General features: G+C 41.8%; 1 protein-coding gene across 1 annotated transcript; it reads right to left on the bottom strand.

Annotated features, from left to right (window-relative positions):
- Positions 1 to 10,451: 10,451 nt before the first annotated feature.
- Positions 10,452 to 15,049, bottom strand: LOC112205629 (protein fem-1 homolog A-like). Its single transcript, XM_054675062.1, is given in 4 exon segments — positions 10,452 to 10,748; positions 10,751 to 12,217; positions 12,220 to 12,588; positions 14,971 to 15,049. Coding segments are annotated over 4 exon segments (2,193 nt in total). The 3' UTR covers positions 10,452 to 10,470.
- Between the last annotated feature and the right edge of the window lie 4,816 nt (positions 15,050 to 19,865).

Genomic DNA, 19,865 nt, shown 5'->3' with positions numbered 1-19,865 from the left:
GACCCAGCTGACTACCGGATGTCTCCACTTGAATGTTCAATGGCCATCTCAAAGTCAACATGTTCAGAGCCAAGTTTCTATATTCAATCCAGCCTCCCCAAATTTGCTTCTGCTCAGCCTGCCCCAACTCAGTGGATGGTGATACCATTGATCCAGTCAGGACTAGGACAAGAGTGAAGTAAGCCAACCACTTAGGCACAACCTTTAAGGCATTCAGAGGATCAAGGAAGTGCTGACCTTGCTTTTGCATGGCTATGCAAGGGCCTCCTTAAATTTTATGCCCTCAACATCTCACTTGGCTCACCCTAGTACCAGCCCTGCTTCTTCTTGCTCAAGCCAAAAACTTCAGCATCATCCTTTATGCCTCTGTTTCTCTCACTGTCTCTTCCAATCTATCAGGATATCCTATCGGCTCTACCTTCATTAATATTAAAGTGTTTGATCCAGTTATTAAAGAAATAATTAGATATATCAAAAGTAATGGAGGAGTTATTATAAAAATATAATTCTTGTCCTAAAGAAGAAAAACCAAAAATCTGCTCTTATTTTCACAAAGGCAGGGAACTAATAGAAGACAGACACACTGTTTCATGGTGTTTAAAAAAATTAATAGACTTTGATTTTTAGACCAGTTTTAGGTTTTCAGAAAATGTGAGCAAAATATATGGGGTTCCTGTATACTCTCTTCCCCCACCAGCCTCTGGTTTTTCCTATTATTAACATTTTGTGTTGGTGTGGCACATTTATTACAACTGATGAACAAATATTCATGCATTATGATTAACTAACATCCACAGTTTATATTAGGATTTAGTCCCCGTGTTGTACGGTTCTATGGGCTTTGCTAAATGCATTATGTCATATATTTCCCATAACAGTATCTTAAAGAATAATTTCACTGCCCTAACAATCTTCAGGGGCTTATTTCCCCTCAGCTAGCAGTGACATCTTTAGGTACAAGTACACACCACCTATAACAACTTAATTTATTGCCTTCTAGGCAAGCCAGGGCAGGGACTGAGGACAGTGACAATGTCACCTATCTTCCATTCAGGAGCCTGTGTTTGGTGCAGAGCCCAGGGTTCCTAGGTCCAGCCTATATGCTCCAACGGTGGTTTCCTATACTCAAAGACAATGAACTTGTAGACACATCACAAATGCCCGGTGCTCTGCAAAGCTGTCCTGATTCCTCCTAGCAACATGAGTTGCCACATTTTCTTTACTCTAAGGTGTCAGGCACATGATCATGGTATTCATCAGGCTGTCTGATCCTCTGATTATATGTCAGTCTCCCAGACTAGATCAGGGGCTTTTCAAGGGCAGAAGTTCCGTCTTAGTCCTCTGTGTCTTCCTCAGGGCCTGTACTTGCCATTTGTTGATGATATGAAAAGAGTTGGGGTAGTGAGGGGGAGGAAGAAGGATAGTGGAATGAATAAAGGGAAAAGAGGGAAAGAAAAAAGACAGGGAGATAGGGAAGGTGTTGGTGCCCATGCCCTCGGTCACAGGTCACTATGGGTGGTCACAGGTCACTATGGGTGGGCACAGGTGTTCAGCACCAGAATGACAGGAAGATGAGCAAGAGAGGGCATCTCTGAGTCAGGGCTGGTGCATTTCTCACACCCAACAATCCAGCCACATCACTGACGAATCTGGGATGTTGTACTTTTCCCCACCGGCAGCCCTAGTTGCACATGACAGACTATCGCCTGCTATTGCACTGACTTCATATAGTCCTAGGACCTCGGGGTTAATGAGTTCTCAGTTAAGTGGAACAGCTTTGTTTGATAGGTTACTCTAGTTTCATACGTAAGAAAACTTGGTGTTCTTATATTATTTAATATATTGATTTGCTACATTGTATAAAAAGACAAATAAATGAGACTTCTTTAAACTGTCTTAGAAGAAGTCTCAAGTCTCCTGTGGCTCTCAAACCTCAGTGTGGACAGGCAGTTCACATTTGTTGTCCATAGTGTACTTGTTTGGACAGTTTCTCAATTTCCAAACAGCAGTGATGTTTTTTGCAACAAATAAATTACAAAAGAAAATATTTCACGTTTTGTCCTCCCTCTGATAGAAATCTTTGTGGTCCTAAACAATTAAAGCTCCTTAGTTTAAATTGGAAGTATTATTAAGGAAAGTTGAAATTTTATGAAAGTGATTAAATTGAAGATTCAAAAATGTGTCTACATTTGGGAATATTGATTATGACTTTAATGTTAACTTTTTTGATCTGATACCATTTCCAAAAATTTAACCTACAGAAATACTAAAACATATGTGCAGTTATAGGTTAAAAGAATATGATGAAATTATTTGCAGTAGGACAAAATTTAAAACAATTCAAATGGTTTTAAAAGAGGATTAAATAACTATATTCAATGATGAGTAAGTAGTAGGTTAAAAAATGAATTATTTTGAATAATAAGAAAAATAAAGATTCTAAGATACGTATTCAGTGAAGAAAGTTTCAGGATCACATGTTTGCTATTATTTCATTTTTGCAAAACAAACAAACAAGAATAAAACCAAAAGCTACACACGCACGTGTGCGTGCACACACACACACAGTGCAAGACACTTGTGAATTGAAGGGGGTAATGTTAATATTCACACAGGAACCATCAGCATGATATAGGAGTGTCAAGAAAACCAGGATCTATAATCACCTTAATTTAATGGACTTTATATTCTGTATTATACCTTACTATCTATAAGAATAAAATTAAATTTTCCATACTTAAAGTATCTATAAAAAAATTAAGTAAATTGTAATCTTGGATCTCAAGTCCAGCTCCTCTAGTTCTCTCAGAACTATCTCCCTTCATTTCAAAGTTCATGGATTGATTTTTGGTTTTCCTAAAATGTACCGCTGTATTTTAAATTTACACATCACCAGGGCATTCTTTTTTCTTGTTCTCTTATTATTAGAACATACATTTAACCCCTTCTGACAATCTAGTCATTGTAAACCTCCCAGCTTTATCAACTGTCATCTTCCAAGTACTCACAGTGCAGATTTCTGGTATTATAATGGCCTTAAATTTTTTCCTTTGGATTTTTTTGAAAATAAATTACGGTGTCTATTTACATGGATAAAGAGTGACCACTGTCTTTGGCTGGTTCCTGTTGATAATGAGGTCAAGGCAGGGGCCTTCACTGAATTCCCACATGTGCTTGGTTGCAAGCCACACTCAGGTGACAGACAGTCTTGCAGTTGGTGCTGCTGGTCACATGAAGACTGGGAAAGAAAGTGTATCAGATAAAAATAAACTTATTTCTCTTGCAAAAAATAACAACTCGAGGCACATGCATTATGAATATTGGGTCAGAAGCATTATCTTCATATTCAAAGACTAGCATATAAATATTAAGAACAGAAATGTAAAGAACATAAACAGCTTGATGATAGAATTGGTACACGTTTATTATTAGAAATTCTATTTGAAATCCAGAGAAGAGTAACTGAACAGAGAAAAACACAGATATTAGATGACAAAGAATATGAGAAAATTTCAACTTTTTTTTCCAATTGAATTTAACAATGTTTTACTCCATAGTTGACTGATTGATTTGCCTCTGCCGGGATGTAAATTCTCAGAGATATTCTTTCTGCCATTGTGCCAATCTGTGACACAGCTAGCCTAGGATTTATATGCTGTGCTTGTCAATATCCTTCAGAAATGCCCAGCAGAACACAGGCACATGTATTCTCCTTCAGCAAACACTCATGGAATGTGAAATCAGACTTCTACTGGTACTGACTCATCTGGAGGGCTTGTTATGAGGCCTCATTCAGTATGAGGCAAAGGTTGTGAAGTTTGCATTTAAGTTTTTAAAAAGCTATGTATAAAAAGTGGCCACCATGATGATTAAACACATTATATTGTACCCTTATAAAATTTGAACAAAAACCACAAACTTCAATGACAATAAGTAATTGGTCTTACTCCGTCTGCTCATTCTGAAAAAACTGAGTCTTGTCCTATGCAACAGGGCTGGAACAGTTGCAACATGCATCAGTTGGAACATGTTTATAAGCTAATGGATAGCATTGGTTTACATTTCATATAAGACAGAGTAAATTAAGGACACATTTCTAGTATCTTCAGATATTCAAACAAGTAAATATTTCATATATCTCAGTTTGCTCCATTGTCAAACACATTTTCATTTTGATAAAAATGTCTCAAAAATGCCTTAATAATGTGTGCTTTGGTGAGGGAAATTTGGAAATAATGAACGTGAGCTAATCCTCTCTTTGTGACTGAAGGGTCCTCATGTGAAATCATCACCTTTGGAGCTGTGCTTTTATAATGTGATGCTCACTGGATTTTTGAGATATAATGCCTGTCCCTAAACTGAATTTCCCCAAACTGCTTTATAGTTGTTGATTTCACTACCAGTGTCCTCTCCTTCACTCTTATTTTGCATTTCAGCGTACCAAATTTACAACGTTTTTGTTGGTTTTGTTACCAACAGAAACATCAGGTGAATTAAAAGATACCGAGATAAGTACTCATCAAACTAAAAAGGAAATGCAATTAGATGTTATTTTTGCCAGAGGGTGGGTGGGCAAATTTACCATAATGCATTGCATTAGTTGTCAGTATGGAGCATGCTTCAGAGTCATCTGGAGGGCTTGTTAAAATGCAGGTTGTTGGGTTCCACCCCAGAGCTTCTGATTCAGCAGATCTTGGGTGAGGCCTGAGAATGTGCATTTCTAGCAGTTTTCCAGTGGATGCTGCCCATCTGAGGACTACACATTGAGAGCTACTTGCTGTAGAGAAAACTGGAATGGGGACAGTTTAAAGAATCAGTAAGAGTTTAAGGTTTCAGTAAATGTTTGGAAGTCTGCAAGTAGAAAAAGGGGAATGTTAATTTTCTCTTCACATATTGGGCATTACATGTATGGAACTCTAACACAAAGAGGGAGAGCTGTGGGAAAAAATCAAGGGATTTGTCTGAAATGATAGATTTACATGTTAGTTCACAAAATGATTTTGGGAAGATATTTTAAATAATTCCAGCACTACAAACTGATACCACATCGGGCAACCTCGCTCTCCAAAATCCTCTCATGTTGCTTTTGCACTAGGCTGGCCTGGATGGAGCATTGGTTGGACCCCATGTGGCATTCCTAATGTCTCTATATTCTAACGCATTGGTTGCCAATAAAGTGCTTTGCCAACAGATTTTGTTCTGAGATAGCGCACAGCGCTGAAGAGAAAATAACTTTGCAAATCCAGTGATTTCATGGGCCACTTGGCTTTCTGGATTTTCTATTACCAAGTTTATCTTTTGTTCATTTAATGCATTGCAAACAACATTGAATTAGTTTGTTGGACAATTAGGTAAGATATTAAACTAACGATATACATATAAATATGTCAAGTCATTATTTTAAGAGTACATCTGTAAGTCATAGTTGGAGAAGGCTTTTTCTTGTGAACCCTGTAAAGGCTTTTCCCCACAACTCTAATAGTTCAACAGGTACCAACTTTTATAAATAATGCTTCTTTTTCAGAGGTGTTCACAAGTGAGAAAAAGAATTTTCTATAATGGATGTTTAAAAAAATCAGTTCCAAGGAAATTAATTCTTGTACACCTCCCAAAATAAACATCAGGAAATTAAATTGGTGTTGGTTTGTTAGTAGAATGAACATCCCCAAAGAAATCCAAGATTGCAAATGTTTTAGCTCAGACCTAGTTTCTAGTCTCTGAAAGACCCTTCCTTCCTGAGCTATGACCACCTACAGCCCTCCTGCAGCTTCACCATTGCCTTGACTTTCAGCACGAATCCTGCAATGATGCTAAGGAGATTTACATGACTACGTGTCTGCCAGCTGTGATTTCATCATTTTTCTTTGTCTCTGAGCTTATGCAGAGACAATACCCTGGGTCTGGTAAGTGGATCTCAGTCTGTTCCTTAGTCTCCTCTCCCGGCACCCAAGTCTGATTTCTGAGCTTCAGCTTGATCCTTTTTTGTTACCTGTCATCGTCCTCAGGAAGGGATTCCCCAGTCCTGGATCCTGGACCATTGTCTTGGACCCTCCTCTGAAATGACAAATATTCCCAATTCCAATTTGCTATCTTTCTTGTAAGGATAAATTGTCTTGTACTGCATCCATCTGTTTGGACAGGTCAACACTTCATTTGCAACCCTTCGTGGATATCTACTTACCTGCACTACAACCTGCTATCACTCGATCTTGTTGGACACACTACTGTAGTCTTGCTTTACATCTGTGATGGAATCCAGCCATCCAGATCCTATTCAGTAATAGAGCATTTTCTCAAATCCCAGCCCTTTCTCATCTGAGCTACATGACAATAAGTAATTGCTCTTACTTGGTCTGTTCATTCTGAAAAAACTGAGTCCTTACTGAGTGGAGTTTCATAAGGACTGAGTTCTTATGGAACCATATTATGCATGGGAGTGATGGACATGAACAAGGTACAATTTCTCTCTTGAAGAAACTCATTCTTTTTTTTTTTTTTTTTTTTTTTTTTTTGAGACAGAGTTTCACTCTCTCACCCAGGCTGGAGTGTAGTGACATAATCTTGGCTCACGGCAACCTCTGTCTCCTGGGCTCAAGCGATTCTGCTGCCTCAGCCTCCTGAGTAGCTGGGATTACAAAATTAGCCTGCCACCATGCCAGACTAAGTGTTTTTTTTAACTTTTAGTAGAGAGAGGGTTTTGCCTTATTGGCCAGGCGGGTCTCCAACTCCTCGAGTGATCCGCCCACCTCAGCCTCCCAAAGTGCTGGGAGTACAGGCATGAGCCACCGCACCTGGCTCATTTTTGAAACAGAGCAAACAAGCAAACAATTGAAATGCAGGTTGAGTGTTCCTTATCCAAAATTCTCGGGACAAGATGCGTTTTGGATTTTTAAAAAATTTTTCAACATTTGCATTAAACTTACTGGTTGACACCCCAAATTCAAAAATCTGAAATCTAAAAAGCTTTAATGAGCATTTCCTTTTGAGTATGACCTTTGAACATTGTGTCAGCATTCAAAAAATGTGAATTTCAGATTTTTGGATTAGGAATGCTCAACCTATACAATACTTTAACCATACATTCTGAGAACCTTTCTCAAAAGTGTATAGTAGAAGAGGTCAGACAACCGTCCTTCCATAAACAGTCATTCTATCATTTGCTCAAACCCCACTGTGTTTCAGGCATTTTGTTAATATATCGGGAATGGACCCAGAGGGCCTTTCTGAGAATTGTGAGTTAGACCCAGGTACTCACCCAGGGCCAGATCATCCATGAACTTTTGCCTTCAAATACCAATGATAATTTGTCTTGTGGTCCTAAGATGTTAATCAGAGCTGCTTATAATAGACAGCCTCTGAAACTGTCTTCTCTCCCCAGTAGCCCCAGGTGGTCTACCCTGGATCCTGATGACATTAGGTTGGGGGGTTGTAAGTGCAGTCACTTTGTTGCCAGGTCCACTTTCTTTCCAGAACCTCTGAATCAAATGTCAGCCTGTTTTCATTGTTCCCTACCTGATTAGCTGGAGCTGGATATACCGAAGGAATGAAAGTTTTCTGAGCTGACTGCACTGATAAACCTAGAAGGAGACCATAGTGATAAATGCTTCATAATTTTCAGAAGTCAGCATTAACTGTTGAGTAGCAGAGTGGACTTAAATTTGTGTTTTCAGTGGAAATGATCACCGTGATGTCCTTACTGCCTCCTAACTCATGAAAGGAACAACTGGCTGGCCCCTGGAACTCCTTGCATGACTGGTGATTGCCCATGGACTTCTAAAACACTCTTTACTCTGAGATGTGAATGTTGCCCACGGCCTTCAGCTGGTGGATGATATCTGGGCCTGAGATGACAGTATCAGGTATTTCTGAAGACATCCTGGGGAAATGTGGGAATTGCCATGGTGCCTCTGAGCTTACCTCTAGAATAGACACTTTGATAAGTGCTTTTGCTTCTTTCTCTGAATTCTAAATCAGCCCTAGAATGCTGGCTGATAATTCTGAAACAAGCCCTACCCAGTCGATTTTCCTGAAGTTTCATGAGGATTCTGAAGAGTGGTGACAGGTGTTGGACTAAAATAAGGGAGGAAGGCCGAGGTGAGAAGAGCACTCAGAGACAGTGGGTAGACAGACATCATCCAGAGACTTGCAGAAAATAGGACCAAAGCCATGGCCCCCGACAGGAGTGGCAATCCTAAGTGCAGTTTTAGTTGCCCTTTTGAGATAATGAAAGTACAAAATCAGTCACTTAATCTCTTTTAACATCAGTTTATTAATCTGCAAAACATTGACATGCTACCTCACAGCATTCTTCACATATAATAAGAAACAGCGTGTTAAAATACTAAACAAAGTTTAAGAAGTGATGCAAATATACTGTTAGGGTAGATTGTAGATTATAGTTCTATCACTTATCTCTTATTTTCTGAGAAGCTCTTATGAACTTTGATTTAATTATTTCTTTTTCCTCTTTATTTATGAGCATACATGTCTTATTCAAGATTTAAAATATCACTTGGAAATTAACAAGGGGTTTCACAAATATAGTCGTATTCCTTATTTGTTCACAATATTTTGTCCCAAAATGTTGCTTTTAAAGAAATAAAAGAACTACTTCTAAAATTGTGGTAGATTCAAGGCCGACTATAAACAAATGCTCACTAGCCAACAGAAGAAATCTATCCTGCAATATAAGTGACTTTCCCAGTGTACCATGATAGTTCCTTAAAGCTGTTATGAATTATTCCATAAACCTGTATTTAGAGACTTTTTTTTGAATATCTTTTTAATGACTTAAACACCAGCACGGAGACTCGCGACGTAAACAGCCTCATTTCTCTGCTCTGTGCTTTGGACAGGGACGCCATTTCCCTCCTTGGCTGAGATAAAACCTGTCTTGTAAATTAATAAATAATTTCCTAACACGGCAAAAAAAAAGAAAAAAAAAATCCAAACGAGACCTAGTTTCCATCCAGGGGCGGGATGTTTCTGGACACCCCCGGTTGCTGCTCCTCCTAAGGGCCTGGCTGTGGCTACTGCAGGGAGGATATAGTGAGAATGGCTTCCCTTCTGCTGTTTGCTGCTGTCTACACCGGCCAAGAACCTGCTCCCATCTGCCCAGGCTGATGGAGTCTCACTCTTGAGAAAAATCTTGCTGGGGCAGGTTCTCTGGCAGCCCCAGCACCTTACCCTGAGTCATGGGAACTTGAGACTTTGTCCAAACCTTGGCTGGAAGGCTGGTCTTGGCACTCAACATCTTAGCTAGTGGATTTATCACATTAAGACTGTACCTGGGCCTTTTTCATGATGACTTGGGTCCCAATCCTCGGAGCAGCTGAAAAAAGAGCTAGCGCCACCTGTGGATGCACCCACAATGAAATCAGAGGCCACGTGAGGTTTGCAAGGTGGAGTGGCCTGTAGTTTTAACTCGGGCACTATGGCAATGCAGACCCAAACCAATTGTGCCAGTTCTTGCTGGGTGGCAAAGTGTTGTCAGGCTTTGTGGTCACTCCTGATTTCTGTTTGGAAGCACAGTTCTCTTTCTAATGAGAATGGAAAATTGGAAAGGCCTGTAAAATTGGAAAGCCTGTAAAAGCCCGTAGAGTGGAGATGTATAAAAATGTACAGTCACCCATGTTTTAGGGGTCGAAACCATGGACTTTTATCTCGCTCACCAACTTCCTCACACATACAGCTCACTCCCTGTGGCCTCAGCCATCTCAGGCACTACAAAATCGTCACTGCTTGAAATTCACTTACGGAGTCCAACAAACAACTTTCTTTAAAAAAAAAAAAAAAGGCAGTAAAATCTCAGAATTCCTGTGCAATACTTGCAACCTGCCCACTTATTAAATAAACAGAACACCAAACTAACCAAAAGCTATGCAAGTGGCAGGCTTCCCTGAGCAGAGCCCTGCCAGTCTGCCAGGGACTATGGTGGCACAGGAGCAGGTCGTGATCATGCTGGAAGAAATGAGAGGTGGTTTCATTCCCTGACTTTCAAACTCTCATCTCAGGAGCCCCCAGTCCTAACACTGTATTGAGCAGCTGGAGTTACCTGGCCATGTAAAAGGACAAGGGAAGGCAGACCGTCCTCAACTTCTTCCTGTGTTTCTAGCAGGGAAGGAACACAATGGCTTCAGTCCCTCCGCCTCTAGGTAACAAGGCAAAGGCCTCCGTAACCCAGGCAGACAGGATGTGGGGAAGGTCTTGTGTCTTTTCCTAACTCAGAATTTCTGAGTCAGTGGGCTCCCGGAGAAGGACTGTCCTCTTAGCATGTGACCCTGAAGGCTTCTAGCACCAAAGGCTCGCTAACACCTCAGACCCTGTCGTCAGGTAAAGGTGATGGGAGGCAGAACCCTTCTCCTGATTGTTGCCTGAAGGAGGCAAAACGAGCATCTGCTATACCCCAGCCTGATTTCCCCCGTCTCAGCAGGAGAGGGGAGAGCTGAGGGTGCAGATGTTCTGGGCAGGTCAGTGCAGTTCCATGAATGCCTCCTGATCTTCCGGGATGAAGCCCTTGTAAGGGATCTTGTTCTTATCCAGGGCCTGGGCTGCAAGGCACTGCAGGGTCACATAGTTGAAGGGCTGCATGGTACCCCCGGCCAGCAGCTTCTCTTCCAGCAGCTCCTCTTCCAGCAGCTCGTAGGCCGTCTTCTTGAAGGCGTTGGTGGCGTCCATGTGGGACCCTGCTTCAATCAGGGCATTCACGATGGCCGGGCAGTTGTTCTGGGCTGCTATGTGTAGCGGGTGTTGTTGTCAAAATCCCTGCTGTCCCGGTCGGCCCCGCAGTCGAACAGCACTTTGACCACGTGCAACGAGGGGAATCTGCCCACGGGGTAGCGGCCCACGTTTGTGGTGTCCTTGTCCACAGCCATGTGCAGAGGCGTGAAGCCGTTCTTGCCCCTGGGTGCGCACTTGAGCAGGCGGTAAATGGTCTGGTGCTTCAGGTGCTCCTGGCTGTGGGTGCACTCCACTTTCTCCAGCAGGTAGAGCAGGTGGAGGATGATGGCCAGCGCCTTGTTGAACTGGGCCGAGTCTGTAGGCTCCCTGAGGAGCTGCAGGGCCCCTTCCACTTCCCAGACCCCTTTGGTGAAGACCCCCATGAGGTCTGCAAAGCCGATCTGGGTGCCCAGGCTGCCTTTGGCAGCCCGGTCCTGCAGCACGTAGGAGAAGAGTTCGGCGAAGCAGAGGAAGCTGCTGGCGGTCATGGGGCTCAGAGGCTCCAGGTTGCTCTGTTGCATGTCCAGGGCGTACTTCCACAAGCGGATGTAGCACTCGATATTCCCCGAGTCGGCGTACACGGTGCCCCTGTAACGGATACAATAGGAAGTGTCGGGGTGCGAGGGACTGAGGATGCGCTCCCGGATCAACAAGGCCTGCATACGCATCTCATCGGGGTGGGTGATCAGCGCCTCCAGCTCCTCGGTGGTGTTGACCTCCCTGGAATAGTCATAGGCCAGGACCAGCTGTGGGGGCTCCAGTTTGGGCAGGTACTCACCCCCCTGGTGACGCAGCTCCATGGCCCGCCTCCAGTGTTTAAGGGCCCCAAGCAGATCTCGTTTCTTATCCACATACTTAGATCCCAGCAATTCCAAGGCTTCCACGGCAGCTTCCCGGCTGGTGGGACAGCAGCTTTGGTAAGATTCCCCGTTCAGTACCTCAGGGGAGAAGATGCAGCACGGAGCCCCCTGAGGCTGCGCACACCCCTGGCTGGTGGAGGAGCCTTCTTGGGGCAGCCCAAGCTGAACCTCTACCCCTGTGACCTGCTCCTGGCCGGGCTGCTCCTGGATGAGGTACTCCACGATGTTGGTGTGGCCCGTCACGCTGGCCGGGAGCAACGGGGTCATGCCGTAGCTATCACGTTCCATGCTGGCCTTGCACCCCAGCAGCAGCTGCAGGATCTCCAGGCTGCTGGTCTCGGCACAGTTGTGCAGGGCCGTGTTGCCCTTGGCGCTGCGCCAGTTCACCTGGGCGCCTTGCTCCAGCAGGTAGCGGGCGATCTCACGGTGGCCCTTGCAGCACGAGATCATGAGGCACGTGTGGCCGTGCCGGTTGGCCACCTCCAGGTTGGCCTGGTGCTCGCCGACCAGGTAGCGCACCACCTCCAGGAGGCCCTCGAAGCAGGCGGCGCGGAGGGGCGTGGAGTTGGTGCGCGTGGTGCGGTTCACCGAGGCCCCGCGGCGCAGCAGGCTCCGCACCACGTCCAGGTGGCCGGCGCCCACAGCGGCGGCGCACCCTCCATGGTCTCGCCATCGAAGTGCACCGAGCCACCGGCCTCCACGCTCGCGCCGCACGGGTCCACCAGGTACTCCACCACGTCCAGGTGGCCGTAGCAGGCGGCGATGAGCAGCGGCGTCCCCCCGCCGGCCACCTAGCCAGTCAGCTCGTCCAGTTCCTCCCGGCTCCGGCCGCTGAGCAGCTTCTGGAGCAGCTGCAGCTTGCCGTCACGGGCGGCGTTGTACACGGCGGTGCGGAGGTCTTTGGTTCGGGCCTCCGCCAGGCCATGAGCCGGCCGCAGGGGGACGGGGAGACAGAGGATCAGAGCCCAGACAGGCGGGAGCCAACCTTCACCGTCTCCCTCGCCGCCATCTTAGGGTGTCCTAGAGACTTTTAAATATGCAGATTATTGACCTGAGAAACCATTTCGTCTCCAAAGGAACATTTGCAGGCTGTCATGCAAATCTGCACTTGAGCAACTTTCACATTATGATCTTAGTGAATTCTTGACCAGATGGACTTGAACAGCTGCCACCCATGCTTGGGAAGTCACTTTACTTGAGAAAAGAAAATAGCTCATTTGTTTGCAATTCTTTCCTGAAAGTACATAAGGGCAATTTTCTACATTGTGAACTAGTATCAGAGCAACATTTTCCCTGAAAGACCATAGTTCATTATACTATTTAGGAACAAACAAACAAAAATATATACAAACAGTTTTTGGGGAGTTTTATAATTTGTGCCCAGAAGGGACAAGTTTCTTTTCAGATTAAGTTTTAAAAAATGTTCCTTTATTCGAGCTGACATGGAGGTTGTAACTGAGAAAAACCTCCCTCTGAAATTAGAATGCCTTACATTTGTATAACATTTTATACTTTTCAAAGTGCTTTCAGGCACATTATTTCATCTGATCTTCAAAACAGCTCAGTGAGGCAGGTAAAGTGGGTGTTTTTATTCCTTACTGTTTAGATAAGGAAATAGGTTCAGACTACAGATATTATCTGAGTATCTACTAACTTCATTGTATTGTGCTAGGTGTCATAGAGGATAAAATAACATGTATTCCTAAAAGAAGAATCTTGGTTTCAGATAAGACATAACAACACAAAGCTAAATAATACATAAATGTACAATATGGTCAAAAGATGACAAAAGACAATATATGGTCAAAGTATTAGAAGCACAAGCAAACTGTGTTCTCAGATTAAGGGAGACTTCTTAAAGAAGGTGCTACTCGAATATATATGCCTGGAAGGAGGTTTGGAATTTGTGGAATATTTACTCTTTGGCATCAAAATCACTTTCTCATATAACCTTAGAATATAAGAGATTTTGGCATTCATCTAGTTTGTTCTGATACTCGATGTTGGCACTCCCTATGGCCCCCTAAGCAAAGATGTTGGAATAGCTATGAGTCTTAACAATTCTATCTATATGCAGCTTCAATCTCCATTTCTATAATTCTACCCTTTGTTGACCAGAGTAAAACAAGACTAATCTATTTTCTCTTTCTGTGGAAAGCCTTTACTATGTCTGTAGTCAGCATGATAGCTTGATCTGCCTTTAGTCTTTTCTTCTTTTCATTAATCTTAAAGCTTCTGGAGATACAGTCATTATTTTACTGCTGAGCCCCTATTTTATTTATCCAAATTATCTATAACTTTGGCCATCCTAAATTGATACACTATTGTAGATATGCAGATTTGAATGAGGCTCTAAAAACTATTGTTATCTTTTTAATTCACTGCCAGCATGTCTGTTAATACTGCTAGTTGTGAACATTTCTCATTATAAAGTAACTTTTGTGTAAAAGTTGCATAATTAATATGCCTGGAATGAGTTATGAATGTCTTCCTAAAGAACAAAGGCCACCTTCATTGTGATGGCTTTTTTCTTTTTCTTTTGTATTTTTGTTAAGCATTCATGATCTGTGCATGCCTGCACAGATGATACTTGCTTAAGGAACTAACACCAAAGCTCTAATATAGTAATAATCTTTGGTATTTTGTTTCTCATCTTTATTACTGGGAAAGTAAAAATTAATCACTCATGTAAATTAACAGTCCAATACTGACCTCTGGTATGTAATGATGAAATTGCTTACTGGATGAACTAGTGGATGCTTGGGAAGAGTTTTATGTTTTAATATAAGAACATCTTTCTCCAAGCAAAGAAGCTTCCTAGGCTATAATTACAAATGTGGAAATTGGGAAACATAAAACTAACTAACTGAATGTAAAGAAAGTATCTATGGTAGTTTATAGTAGTGGGTAAGTAAAAAAGGAAAAGAGAGAACAACTGACACTAGAACTGCCCCATTCAAAAACTCTTTTTACAATTCGGCCATCTTTTAAGAAACTAAACACAGTGAGTTGAGAATGAATGATGTACCCTCTCTCACTTGACTATATTTGAATTGGACTTAAAAAAAAGAGGCTGTTTTGAATTTCTGTGAGTCATCTCCTCAGGTGGTAGATGTGTTTTCATTGCCTGCCACTCCCCAAAGTGCCTCTCCATTTACTTCAGACACAAGGTCCCAAAGTCATAATTTTCTAGTCTTATTTGCTCTTCTTTATGATCTTGTAATTTTCTAAAGCCATACCATATGCCTGCTTTATAATTCAAAGGCCTAATACTTGTTAGGCTGGTTCTTGATTCAGGTTTCTCATTCTCCTTCCTATTTTCAGTATGTGTCCTTCCCTCACACTCTATGCTCAAGCCAAATTATCTATCTAGCATTTCCCCCATTGGCACCTTCTGAGCAGAGGTACTGCAGAGTGCACAGATAGGGCTGGAATGAGTCAGTCACTTTGCAGACAGAGGTGTAAGCCATGCAGGTTTAGGCCTCTACTGCCACCAGCGACCCTATTGCTGGCCTAATCCCTCCTGTAGCTGTGCTCATAGAACCTTAGAAATTCATTACCTGTTGAGGGAGTATCGCTGGGCCAGTCGTCAATGAACCCCGATTCCAATTTAATCCTGGCGCTGCCCCTGACTTGTTATGAGACTTTCTGCAATTCAGTTCAACTCCTAGGCTATGAGATTTCTATTTTCTATTCTGTAACAAAGGGTGACTAGATTAGATGATTTCTGACATCCTTTGTAGTACTCCAATTCTACAACTCTATACATGTGGATTCAGGAGGCTAGCTCAAACCCTGGGTTCTTCACTTCTTGCAATGCTCTCTCAATTCCCTTCTTCTCCCATCCTCTAGTTTGTCCAGATGTTACTGTATTTGTGTACTTCCTATGTATACTAAACCATTATATGGACTACACTCTACTGTATCTATTTGTCTATCTTTTTTCCTTCATTCAACTGAGATATGGTCGGCTGTTACTAGGTATCAATGGAGTGAATGAGAAAAGACTGCATATCTTGTCTTTATCCTGCAGGTCTGTCTCTGCCACATATTTCTGAGGAGATCCCGGGCCTGGGAAACTTTGGAGTCAAAATTGACCTTTTATCCTGGTTCTATAAACCAGATCACATGCAAGAATGTTGCCTCTTAAAAATTCTCAAAAGTGATGAATAGCTATAGTCCATGCTAAAGGAAAATGGAGAACACCAGGTTGTTAGTGAGAGCTGAATCACTCTGAGTTATGGAGTAACAAGTTTTATTAGGCTGGTGCAAAAGTAATTTGTGGTTTTTGACATCAATTTTAATGGCTAAAAGTGCAATTACTTTTGCTCCAACCGATAGTTCCCAGAGTCAGGTAGACTAGGAAGTGGCATTCAGAAAGCAGAGACTGGGAAGGTGGAGAAGAGTTAGTGAAATGATTTGAGTTTGGAGACAATGGGGTGAAGGCCCAAGGAAAGTTCCACACTCTTGGGTTGGCCATAGGAAAGCATTAAAACTCAGAATTTAATTTGACTAAATTTGTTTGCCAATTCAACTCTCAATTTCTAATTTTCAGTAAACTTTTATATCCTCACAAATGCTTTACATGGGTAGATTTTTGTGGAAAACAATAAAGGCAATGAACATTCTATCTGGGTCAATGGTTCTTGATCTTCAGGATGCTTTAGAATCACTTGGGGGAACTTTTGAAATCTGGATGCTGATGTCAGACTCCTGAGTGATTACAACAGAATCTCTGCAGGTGGCACCCAGGAATTGGTATATCTTAAAAGATCCCAGGTGAATCCAATATGCAGCTTGCTTTGGAATGAGTTATTGTGAAACAATAGACTACAGTGATCAACGTGAACTAATCTGAGAGACTCCTCGGCAATCATGTCTCCTTTGTTCTTTAATCAGTTCTATTTCATCTTATTGGAAACAACTATTTTAATTTTGTAAGCCTCCACTTTTCTCAAAACTTCCAACTCCAATGCCATGTATACTCTCAACTAATGACTTGCCTTCTACCTTTCGGAGATAATTGGAGCTTAACATGAAAAATTTCTTCATTTCTTGTCACCAAATCTGTAAATGTGTTTTTTCTGAATTATGTTTCACTAGTGCCTTTCTATCAATATTTGACCATCCAAAGTCATCCATCTCTAGAAAGTAACAATACAGAAATATAGGCCGTGTGTTTGTTGGAAATAAAATAACACTAACAAAGACCTCTCTGAACCAACATAGAAAAGAGAACACAGTTTATTACTACATGAACATGGTCAGATTTCTATGCACGTAGGTACTACAAAAGTGACTAAAATGTCTAGGCAGACTTTCACATAATTTATTTAGCAAAGCAGAAGTAAGAATAACTTCTCATCTCCTCAAGAGACAAAGGGCTACATCCTAAGATAGTCCTCTTGTGAAAAACTCCCAAGTAAGTTTTGGAGGCATTTGTTTACAATTCCAAGGGTCAGAAAGTCCCCATTCTTCCACTGCAAAATCAAAAGCATAAACCTGTTATTTGGACCTATTAAGATTTCAAGGAAATACTCTAAGGAAGACAGGATGGAGAAATAGTGACCTCCAACCTCAAAAAAGTCATCATTTTACCCTTATGGTGTGCTTTGCTTGGTATATGCATATGTATTTCGTAGCTTTGTGAAGTGAGAGAATCTAGAAGAAATGACACCCTAGTAGAACACCTAGCCTCTAGACCTTTGTATCCAAACATTATTTCTCCATGAAAGAAACCCGTGCTCTTTGGGGAAATGATTAATTTTTAGAATAGGGAAAAATGGTTAATTCCTCCATCTACAGAGGAAGGCTGCCTCATTTGGATTGAAGCCACAACTGAGTAAGGGCTTCAATGCATGTAGGTGACCCACGTGGGGTGTCAGAATCAAAACAAGGTGAGGGAGCATCCAGACAGAAGTATTATCCATCACCTGGTGTCTAAACCCCTCAGGCTAGTGGGAAGAGAACACCCATGTAAGGCAGTGGCACAGAATGGGATAAAAAGGATTTGCATGTAGAAGAGTCAGGTCACTGTGGGATTTTCTGGTGTAAATAGACTGAAAGGGGCATCTGTATAGGAGGGCTCCAAGGTGCCAGGTACCAAAGCCAAAGAACAGGAGAAGGAGTCCACACAGAAGTGGTGGCAGAACCCAAGCAAGATGAAAAAGGCATCACCGCAGTGATACAGCAAGGTTGGAGTGTCAGAGCCTCACTGAGCAGAGTGGGGTGAGCACCCATGTGGGTTTAACCCAGGAAGGATGAGAAGAGTGTCTATGTGAAATGGATGATAATCTAGGGAGTAGATCAGAGCCCAGGGATGGCATCCAAGAATGATGGTGGCCAAGCACGAGGTGTTGGAGTCAGAGTAGAGTGAAGAAGGTAACTACACACGGGGGTAGCTTAATGTAGAGTGCCAGGGTCTTGAATGGGGTCTGAGGATTAGACAGTAACAGGGTGTTAGTGGGAATACAACCAATGCTGACAGTTGTGTTGTGAACATGTAGGAGAAACCTGTTTGTAAGGAATAAACCCCAAAATATTTGGTGGTAATTGGAAATCAGGTCAGTAACTTATTCTCTAATGGTTCAAGAAATTTCTTTTTGTATTTTACTTGAAAATTTTGTCTAAAGCTCAATATATAAATATATATACTTTTATGAACTGGCAAATAGCAAATTCATTCTTAGGTGTATTCTCAATAGAAATGTATACATACTGAAAAGCTTCCTGTTTGGATGTTTGAAAGAAACCACCACATTCCATAGAACATATTTACATGGGGCTTTTATTTAAAGGCAAAGGATATGGTGCAGCAAGTGAAAGAGAGTGCGGGCATGGACTGGGAGTCTGAAAGACATCCCATGTTGAAAGCTACCCAGGGCTCCAAGTATTCATAGACACAGAGTGTGCATTCTGTCTCCAGTGTCAACCACCAAGATTCTGTGCTAGGAATCATGCTTTCAGGAGGGCTTCGAGGAGAAATTCTCCACAAGCCTTTTATGTCTCCTTGTCCATGTAATCAAGCTAGGTTTGTCAAACCAATTAGGCCAGTTGTAACCCATCAGTGAAAAACTGACCCTGTAGGTTACCAGGAGGCATTTCCTGACTTTAAATCATACATGATAAATGTCATTGCAGTTATCTTCACCAAGAGTAAAAAATCCAGATATCCAGGTTAAAAGACAAAGCTTTTTCTGTTCAGCTATAAATCTGCACATATTTTTACTAAAAAAGAATATTTAAAGCATCGTATTCATAACAATAACAGAAGCCAACCCAAATATATCTATTAAGAGAAGAAATAGCAAATAAATTGTGATCTATTTCTACATGGAATACTATGGAACAATGAATAAATATGCATTATTGTTACATAAAATAACATAGATCAGTATGGCAAATAATGTACTGATAGTCCCTTTATATAAAGTTCAACACCCAGGCAAAACCAATCTCTTGTGTGAGAAATTAGGATATCAGTTGCCTTTGGGGTATTAAAAAAGAGGAATGGGCCAGGCACAGTAACTCATGCCTGTAATCCCAGCACTTTAGGAGGCTGAGGTGGGCAAACTGCTTGAGGCCAGGAGTTCAAGGCCAGCCTGGCCAACATGGCAAAACCCTGTCTCTACTAAAATTACAAAAATTAGCTGGGCATGGTGGTGAGTGCCTGTAATCCTAGCTACTTGGGAGGCTGAGGCATGAGAATTGCTTGAACCCAGGGTGTAGAGGTTGCAGTGAGCTGAGATCATGCAACTGCACTCCAGCCTGAGCAACAGAATGAGACTCTGTCTCAAATTAAAAAAAGAGTAAGGATTGATAGTGAATATAAAACGAGGTGAGAGTTGCTGGTTATGTTTTATTTCCTCTCTTAGCTGATAGTTAAATGGCTGTGTCAACAATGTAAAAATTCATCAAGCTTAAAATTTGTTCTTAGATGTGCATATGCAATATTTCAATAAAAGTGATTTTAAAATATTTTATATAGGGTTGCACACATACACACACACATGTGCACACACATACTCGACATTTGTAACTGCTTTTGGAGTCTTCTCAACAAACCCCTTTAACTTAACACTGAGTGGGTAGTGACATTACAGCATGTGTTTATTCTCTAACTTTTAAAGTTTTCTTCTATTATTTCTGTGAGTATTTGTTTTCATTTTTCATCTTTTATCTCTTGGTGACTCATTTAGATGGATATCACAACTTATGAATTCAAATTCCATTTCACTTAATGTTTCCCTCATATTTTTCATCTTTTTATATATTTTTAAATTTATT

The sequence above is a fragment of the Pan troglodytes genome, chromosome 22 (assembly GCF_028858775.2).
Source record: "Pan troglodytes isolate AG18354 chromosome 22, NHGRI_mPanTro3-v2.0_pri, whole genome shotgun sequence".
NCBI classification, from domain to species: Eukaryota; Metazoa; Chordata; class Mammalia; order Primates; family Hominidae; genus Pan; species Pan troglodytes.
Note: the sequence above shows the minus strand (reverse complement) of the source record. Positions and strands in the feature narration are given on the sequence as shown.